The 9308-nt window shown below is 43.6% G+C and overlaps 1 protein-coding gene across 1 annotated transcript; it reads left to right on the top strand.

The window, feature by feature from the left end:
• Nucleotides 1–8180: 8180 nt before the first annotated feature.
• On the top strand, nt 8181–8957 carry LOC115091622 (olfactory receptor 52K1-like). Its single transcript, XM_029601792.1, has one exon. The coding sequence runs from the start codon at nt 8181–8183 to the stop codon at nt 8955–8957; it is 777 nt and encodes a 258-aa protein (XP_029457652.1).
• Nucleotides 8958–9308: the final 351 nt, after the last annotated feature.

The raw sequence follows: 9308 nt of genomic DNA on the forward strand, positions 1-9308 counted from the left end.
TTACTGCAATGTTCAGCTTTTCTGCAGTGAGTTTTATATCAGATGGAATAGAAAGGCCCCAGCTTCATTCTTTACCATTGTTCCAGGGTCCTGACCTCAGAACTTTTCTGGTGCCGCGATGAGGTTTGTAAATTCTGAAAAAAAAAACAAAAAACTATTTTGTGGCTCGGGAAGACAATTGTAGAACCCTCTTGCAGATATTCAATTTGGGAATTGTGTTTTACGCTAGAAAGTTCAAGTTCCTAACTTGAGCATTATTCAATTCTTTTCTATCTTTAAAATCCCAGAAGTTAAAGCTTCTTAGACCGTTAAAGTCTTATCAGTAGAGGTTTTATAGGGCAGTGCAGGTTTTGTACTTAGTTATTTGGGTTAGAGTAATTCTGTTTATTAAGGAACATCAGCCAAAATGCTTAAAGTATTCCAGCTTGTTCAAAACATTGCAGGGAGGGTAGTTTTGGTTTACCCTGAAGAGTTTCTCTCTGCCTATAGATACAAAACTGCATTGGGTGCCAATCACATAGAGAATCCGATGGAAGACATGTACCATAGCTCACAAGGCTCTTCATACTGAATTTAAATGGTTTAGCTGATAAAATTAAGGGTTATTTTACATTCACCTTCCCAAGGATTGTTAGAGACTCTACCAGTTCAGGAGTTTTAGTCCCATAAAAAAAAGATGAAAGGCATTTTCGATTACTGCACCTACAATATAGAATGGCTTTATCCAAGGCAAGTCTTGCCTCACAAATCTGCTTCACTTTTTGGGGGGAGTTGAAATACATGAGGATGGAGGTGAACCTGTAGATGTAGTGTACTTGGATTTTCAGAAGGCATTTAACAGGGTTCCTCATGAGAGGCTTCTAGGAAAGGTAAGAAGTCGTGGGATAAGTGGTGATGTCCTTTCGTGGATTACAAACTGGCTAAAAGACAGGAAACAGAGAGTAGGATTGAGTGAACAATTTTCTCAGTGGAGGGGAGTGGGCAGTGGAGTGCCTCAGGGATCTGTATTGGGACCCTTACTTTTCAATATGTTTATGGATGAGCTGGAGAGAAATACGACGGGTGAGGTAATCAAATTTGCGGTTGATACAAAATTGTTCAGAGTGGTTAAATCACAAGCAGATTGTGATGAATTGCAGGAGGATTTGTGAGACTGGAAGATTGGGCATCGAAATGGCAGATGAAATTTAATGTGGATAAGTGCAAGGTGATGCATATAGGGAAAAATAACCCATGCTATAATTACACAATGTTGGGTTCCATATTAGATGCTACAACCCAAGAAAGAGATCTGGGCGTCATAGTGGATAACACATTGAAATCGTCGGCTCAGTGTGCTGCGGCAGTCAAAAAAGCAAACAGAATGTTAGGAATTATTAGGAAGGGAATGGTGAATAAAACGGAAAATGTCATAATGCCTCTGTATTGCTCCATGGTGAGACCGCACCTTGAATACTGTGTACAATTCTGGTCGCTGCATCTCAAAAAAGATATAATTGCGATGGAGAAGGTACAGAGAAGGGCAACCAAAATGATAAGGGGAATGGAACAACTCCCCTATGAGGAAAGACTAAAGAGGTTAGGGCTGTTCAGCTTGGAGAAGAGACGGCTGAGGGGGGATATGATAGAGGTGTTTAAAATCATGAGAGGTCTAGAACGGGTAGATGTGAATCAGTTGTTTGCTCTGATAGTATAGGGAGTGGAGGGCACTCAATGAGGTTGGCATGAGGCACATTTGAAACTAGTTGGAGGGTTTTTTTTCACTCAATGCACAATTAAGCTCTGGAATTTGTTGCCAGAGGATGTGGTTATTGCAGTTAGTGTAGCTGGGTTCAAAAAAGGTTTGGATAAGTTCTTGGAGGAGAAGTCCATTAAGTGCTATTAATCAAGTTTACTTAGGGAATAGCCACTGCTATTAATTGCATCAGTAGCATGGGATCTTCTTAGTGTTTGGGTAATTGCCAGGTTCTTGTGGCTTGGTTTGTCCTCTGTTGAAAACAGGATGCTGGGCTTGATGGACCCTTGGTCTGACCCAGTATGGCATGTTCTTATGTTCATTACCACCTATCCTTCCACACAAGCAGGATTATTTAAGGTTAGAAAAATGATCAAGGCAGAGTTATCTTTACAGTCATTTGCGAGGGGAGAGGAATGAGGCTGAATAGCAGTCAGAAGGTTATTTTAATGTTGTATGTATTGTTTTGAGAATTTGCTTGCATATAGAGTATTTATATTGTATGTGTATGTGTGTGTGTGTAATAGACTCGAGCCATCGTCCCGCCTCACTGCTCTCCTGCGCTGGGCGGTGGTGGAGACCGCAGCCACCCTGTATCTGCCTGGGCTGGGGCCTGCAGGGAGTACCCTCAGGACACAGCCTTTACTCTCGTGTCCTCCTGCCTCCTCGGGGTGCTAGACTTTCCATCCAATCAGTAGCAGTGCTTAACCCCAGCTTTGCCCGCTCCTCCCAGCCTGGAAGGGGACATCTGAGGGAATGCCGCAGCTCCAATTAGCATCCCCCAGGTAAGAGTTGTCCCTCTCTATGCAAGTCAAACAGCCCCAAAATAAAATCCCTGTTAAGGCCTTCCGACACGTTGTGAGGTTGCCAGCAGTTTCTTTTTTTCCCCAGTTTCTCTGTAACTATCACCAACCTTTCTCCAGTAGAAGAATTCCTTCCCCAGTCTCTTTGCAACACCCGTCAGGAGTATAATGCTGATGGGCATTTCAACCTGCCCTCTCCTCCCACTGAAATCCACTGGGAGTGCAGTCCTCAGTAATTCTCTGCACCCAAAAAGGAAATCTCTCTCCTGACTCCCCACCTAGGAGCCGATCTCTTCTGGGCTATTCCGATGTGTCCATGAGCTCCGCGTTGGCTTCAGACTCCTCTGCTTCTTGGGACTCCATGGGCTCCGCGTTGGCTTCAGACTCCTCTGCTTCTTGGGACTCCATGGGCTCTGGGGCCAGGTCAGCTGCTTCTCCTTCTGGTATTCAAGAGGAAGCCCCACCCTCCTCCTGCAACCTGCACTCCCACTCAAACTCAGCTTCCAGCATGCAGGGCCTTTCAGCTTGACCCCTCCCTCCTCAGCACTGGGGAACCTGGGACTTGTAGTACGGGTGGGCTGTTCCACATTCCTGGGTTCTCTGTCTCTGCCCAGCTCTTTCTCTTTGCACCTGTGGCGCAGTAGGGACAGACAGACTTCCACCACATACCTCCCCCCCTTTTGGGTTCCTACTCCCGCTCTCTTCTGATTTTGCCTCACCCTCTCCTTGTCAGGACAAAACCTCAGCGTTGGTGAGATATTTTCCTGCCCAATGCACTACCGAATAATTATAAGGTTGTAAGGCCAGGTACCATTGGGTTAGACTATTGTTGGAGTTAGGCATCTGCTGGAGCCACCACAAGGGAGCGTGGTGTAATAATGGAGGGTTTCTATCACCCATCAAATAGCCAAGCACTCTTTTTCAATTGTAGAGTATTTCTGCTCATGGCTTAACAGCTTTCGACTCAACTACATCACTGGATGTTCCCTGGGGCAGCACAGCACCTAGTCCCACCCCCGAGGCATCAGTCTGGAGTATGAACTCGTGGTCGAAATCCATCCTTTTTAGAACTGGAGCACGACACAGCGATTCATTAAATCTGTGAAGGCTTTTTCTTGGACTATGCCTCACTGTCAGGGACTCCGACTCCCCTTCGTTAGGAGATCTGTGAGAGCAGGTCTGGGGGCACGCACACTCATTTTAAAATTAGCATTTCAGTGCATCACTTTGCACTCATTCACATTAAATTTCATCTGTCATTTGCCTGCCTAGTCTACCGATCTTCCAAGAGCCTCTTCCACTTTCTCACAATTCTCATGTGATTTAACTTTAAATAAGCTTTTGTCATCTGCAACTGTGATCACCTTACCTGTTGCTGACACTTTTCAGGACATCTATATATATATATATATATATATATATATATATATATATATATAAAGGGCATGTGGCAGTCGCTCACACTGTTGTCTGTCTGAGGCTGCGAGGAGGTGCCCTCCCCTGAACACTGGAAGGTGCACCGTGCAAAGACAATATGCTGTGTCTCAGCCACACACACACAGACACAAAAGCTCTCTCTCTCTCTCTCTCCCCTCTCTGTCTCACACACACACACACAGGCTCTTCTCTTAATTTGTTACCACATTAAAAGACTATTTATCTTTCCACTTTTGTTTGGTTTTGAAATCTGACAGCAGTTGTGAACCAGATAACCTGAGTACTGCCAGGTACTTTTGGCCAATATGCTCTGTCTACACACGGACTCACACATAGAGACACAGAGGGTCACACATACTCACAGACACAGGCTCCTACTCATACTTACACAGGGCATCTTCTATCAGGCACTACCAGACCTCTTTTCTTCAGCTGCCAGGGGATGGGGCTCATGGTGGCTTTCTCCTTCTTTGGCCACCATTGGATGAGAATAGTGATGGCCTCCTTGCAAGATGCTTCTTCTGGGCCTGAGCCCTAAGTGGGTGGTCTATAGTCCACCCAGGCACACATTTGGTTATTGATGTGGATTGTGAACTGGTTAAAAAACAGGAAACAGAGAGTAAAATGCACTGGTCAGTTCTCTCAATGAAGGACGGTGAATAGTGCTGTGCCCCAGGGATCGGTACTGGAACTGTGCATTTTCTTCTATGACAATTGCTATTTAGCACTCTCTAGAGTTTGGCAATGAAAGACATCTAATATACCGAGTTTAACGAGAGGATTCCCTGTTTCTGTATTAAAGAAAATAAAACAACATGTATCGTTTTCACTTTTGTTCTATTTTAAAATTCATAGCTGTTATGGACCAATCAACCCGGCAGTTTTCATTACTTTATAAATATGTTAAAAAGCAGTGATCCTAGAACAGTTCCCAGGGCTCCACTATTCACCTTTCTCCCTTGAGAAAATTCACCATTTAGCCCTACTCTCTGTTTTGTTTTTCAAACTCTGTTTATTAGCGTGTCCCTTCCATCTTATAAAACAATCCCTGATTGAACATTCCACAAATCCACAAATTAGGATTGTACTTACATATTCTTTCATAGCTTCTGTTCCAGCTACAATTTCAAGCTCAGACTGCTCTCCTGCTCCTAACCAGTAATAATGCAAGCCTCCCCGCTACATTCTCAACCCACTATTCCCCTTCCCCCTCCTCCCACCCTTCGGTCTTTTCTCCTCTTCAGTCCCTCCTTCCCCCCCCCCCCCCCCCCTCTAAGCCTCAACCCCATCTACATTAATCAGTTGCCCTGTACAGACAGTACCACCCCTTAAAACTGTTGTTTGGTTTGATCACCTAAGTGATTTAAAAACTGTTTGTTTGTTGATCACCTACTAAGTTGTTCGCCTAATTACTATTTTACTTTGCTAGTTATCTTCTCTATAGTAGCGCTATGTTCAGGTATTTTCACATCTCATAGTTGCCCTGAATTCATCACCCTGTTTTATGTAACTTTTTCTCCTATATCGTTGGTTTTCCCTTGTTTTGCTGTAAACCGGTACGATAAGATATTTATCTTGAGTATCGTTATATTACAAGATTTTAAATAAATAAATAAATCCATAGCATGAAACAAAAAACTATACAGTACAGTATCAGAAATACCCAACTGCGCAACATGTTAAACAACTATACCCCCTCCCAATCCACTCGCCCCACTCATTCTCTCATTCAGCCCCTCTCTAGCCACTCCAACCTAAAGAGTACAATAAGAACATCAATATCCACAGTTAGAGCAGTTTAAGTTTCCGAACTCCGTCCGGTTGACTGGCCTACACAGGTCCATTTTATTGACTGCTTTTTACCAGTTACCAATCCCCAAAAGGACACTGCCCCCCGATCCCAGTGACTTTTTAATTTCCTGAGAAGTCTCTCATCAGGGACTTTGTCAAATGCTTTTTGGAAATCCCGATAGACTAATATCAACTGCCTCACCTTTCTCCACATTTATTTACATGCTCAATGGAATGGAGTAGATTAGTGAGGCAAGACCTCCCTTCGCTAAATCCAGGATGGCTTTCTCCCATTAAACAATGCTTATCTAGATGCTCAGCAATTTTGTAGCTGGCAGAAGTGAGATTACTCATGGAGTAGGAGCAAATTCTGAGATAAAAATTCTGTGAATAGAGACAAGCGAGAGGGATGAAGTCAGAGCAAATAACAGGAGTGGTTAAGATTAAGGCTCTTGTGGTGGAAAGGAAAAATAACGATAAGTAATTGAGGGAAATTCCAATAAGCCTCTCTTGTGAAGAGCAAAAGTGTAATTAAAACTGAAAGGACATAGAATATTCAATTATGAATGATGGGTTTCAGAAGACACCTTCACTTATATAAAAGTATTTCATTTTCCATGAACCCCCCTAGCTCAACTAAGCTGGGCAGCCTGAGGCTGGGTCTGGAAGTGATGAACTGGATAAGGAACCGCAGAAATGATGGACAATTTTCAGAGAGCAGCGGTTTATTACTGTGCAATAATTTTCTGTCTTTTTGAGAGAGAAATACTGTCATGTAGTTTTCACAATGATTGCATATAGTTTTGTGTCACTGTGAGGCATGCCTTGCTTTGTGCTGTGAGTCTCTTCCGGCCCTCGCCTTTGTCCATCTTGTTACAGATAGTAGAGTTTAGGGTCCATTGCTGTGCACCAGGCCAGCACATAGCGAATAAGCATGGCAAAAGATAACGCACAAGCTTGGGGGTTGTGGGTAACCCCCTCCCACTCTTTTCTTTCTCCCTCACTTCTCTCCCTTTCCTAGAAGTCGCCTGGACACATGGTTCCCCCTCCTTCTCCACCCAGAGATTCTCTTCCCTTTCTCTGGCAACCACCCAGGGCGATCAGAAAGGTTCATACGCAATAACATTTCCTAGCTTGGCAATTTTTCAGAAAAAGGGAACAAAGAAATCCTTTCTGAGCATGTGCAGTCCCAAGAGGTATAAAACACCCCAGCCCATCATAGCCCAGGCAGATTCCCTGCTGAGAACCAGGGTTGGGGAATCTCTAATGCTGACTTTGTCTCCAAAAAGTGAATTCCTTTTGCTGATTCACCCATCTGGGGGTGAGGAGACGGCCTTCAGATAAAGGTGACAGCTTCCGCTAGCCTTTGTGTAAATTATACCCTAATAATTGGGGGAATTACTTGCGCATGTTGTGCTTTGCATATTGTGCTTTGTCCCAGGTGTTCTCATAAACACCTGTTGTGTGCGTATGTTGTTGTATTTTTACGAATGCAATCATAAGCGCTAGTTTTGTTTTGTACGTGTGTTATACTGAAAAATACAGCTTTTCATTATTTCACAAAAAAGACCCAGTGAGTCTTGTCATTTTTCTTAGTCAGTTCAGTAATGCAGACCACAGAGCAAATAAATAGTAGTAGAGCCCACCTGTACCCACAAATGGTAAATAGATGCTGTGATGAAGACGGAAGAGGGATTAGTACAGAAGCCTCTGGGATCCCTCCTGGGGCGGGTGCTTTGCAAAATCTTTGTGACTCATAGGATGGAGGGGGTTAAGAGGGAAATTTTGTCTTTTTGTGTATCACACTAAAATCTGCAACCCGCAGGCTATAAAGAGAATAGAGACTGTCCATGGAAGGGCTACCAAAAAGGTGAGAAAGACATTCAAATAGCTTAAATATATAAACAATGTACAAGACCAAGAAGGGAGGGGGTGCGGGCAGAGTCAAGGGTCACACAACACAGAAAGGGTTGTGGGTGCATGGAATGGCGTCCATGGGAAGGGGTGCTGGTGTCGAAAACGTAACAGAACAAGAACCGAAGGGAAAGCCAGAGATAACTGGGGTCTATGCCATTCGAACAGGAAGTACATTTTCCAGACTAGCTGAACCATAGGGACTTTTCTGTATTCAATGAATATAAGAAAAAATAAAAATGTTTTCCCTTTTCCAGGGTCCCCTGAGAGATTTGGAGTTTTTAAACAGGATTTTCAGACCAATCCAAGAAATGACAGCAGAGAAATGGAATCAGACCATCAACTTCTCCCACACTGAGTTCATCCTGTTGGGATTTCCCGGGGTCTCAGAGTACATACAGCTCCTGGCAATTCCCTTTCTAAGCCTCTATTTGGTGAGCATGCTGGGGAACAGCCTGATGATCTATGTCATATGGCGAGAAGAGAGTCTGCACTCCCCTATGTATGTACTCATGGCTGCGCTCTGTACTGTTCACATATGCAACCTGACTACTATCATTCCCAGAATGCTGCTGGGACTAATATTCAATCTGAATTTGATCTCTTTACCTGCTTGCCTGATCCAGATGTTCATTATTTACTGTGGGGTTACCCTGGAGTCCAATATACTCGTAGTAATGGCTATGGACAGATACGTTGCCATTTGCAAACCATTACGTTATGCAGATATTATGAACAAGACTTTGTTGGTTCAATTAGCTGTAGCTGCGATGATACGTGGTGGATGCATTGCTTCCCCCATAGTGGTCTTGGCTTCCCAGGTGCACTTCTGTGGGTCCAACATCATTCAAAATTTTGTCTGTGAAAACATGGCACTGCTGTTCCTGGCTTGTAGTGACATCTCCATAAACAACGTAGTAGGTATGATGATAACCACCGTGCTTGCAGGTTTCGATATTAGTTTCATTTTATTTTCTTATGTGAAGATTCTCCATGCGGCACTGAGCATCGCTTTGGGGTCCGTTCGTCACAAGGCTCTGCAAACCTGTGGCACTCAGCTACTAATCATTGCACTGACTTACATTTCTTACCTGTTATCATCAGCCATGTACAGAGCTGGGAAGTCTGTCACGCAGGACATCCACAATCTTTTCTCAGCAGTCTACGTAATACTCCCAGCTGTCGCTGATCCCGTAATATACGGTTTAAGGGTTAAAGAGATCAGGGAATGCATTGGGAAATTATTGAAAGGAAGAGTGGACAATGGTTCAAAGTAGTCTGCTGAATCTTTCCAAAATAGACTTTGTGCAAAAATAATGTCATCCCCTCCATTCCTCCAAAATGTAGAGCAATGCAATAGATAGACTGATGCATCTGCAGACCATTCCTTCAGCGCCCATGTGATCCTTTCTTTCGAAACCTGTCAAAATGTTGCCGACTGTCATCAACTGTTTATTGTAAATTTACTGAAGAAGCCAATAGTAAGCAATAAAGAATTTGTGAGAATGTCAAGCTTTGCTATGGATCGCTCTTTTCTTCTAAATTGAAAAAACCTATTGTGAAAGTAATTAACACTGTCAATTCCCAAACAGGAATAAAGTGTTGAAATGCTAGTTGGATCCAGCCCT

The sequence above is a fragment of the Rhinatrema bivittatum genome, chromosome 5 (assembly GCF_901001135.1).
Source record: "Rhinatrema bivittatum chromosome 5, aRhiBiv1.1, whole genome shotgun sequence".
NCBI lineage: Eukaryota > Metazoa > Chordata > Amphibia > Gymnophiona > Rhinatrematidae > Rhinatrema > Rhinatrema bivittatum.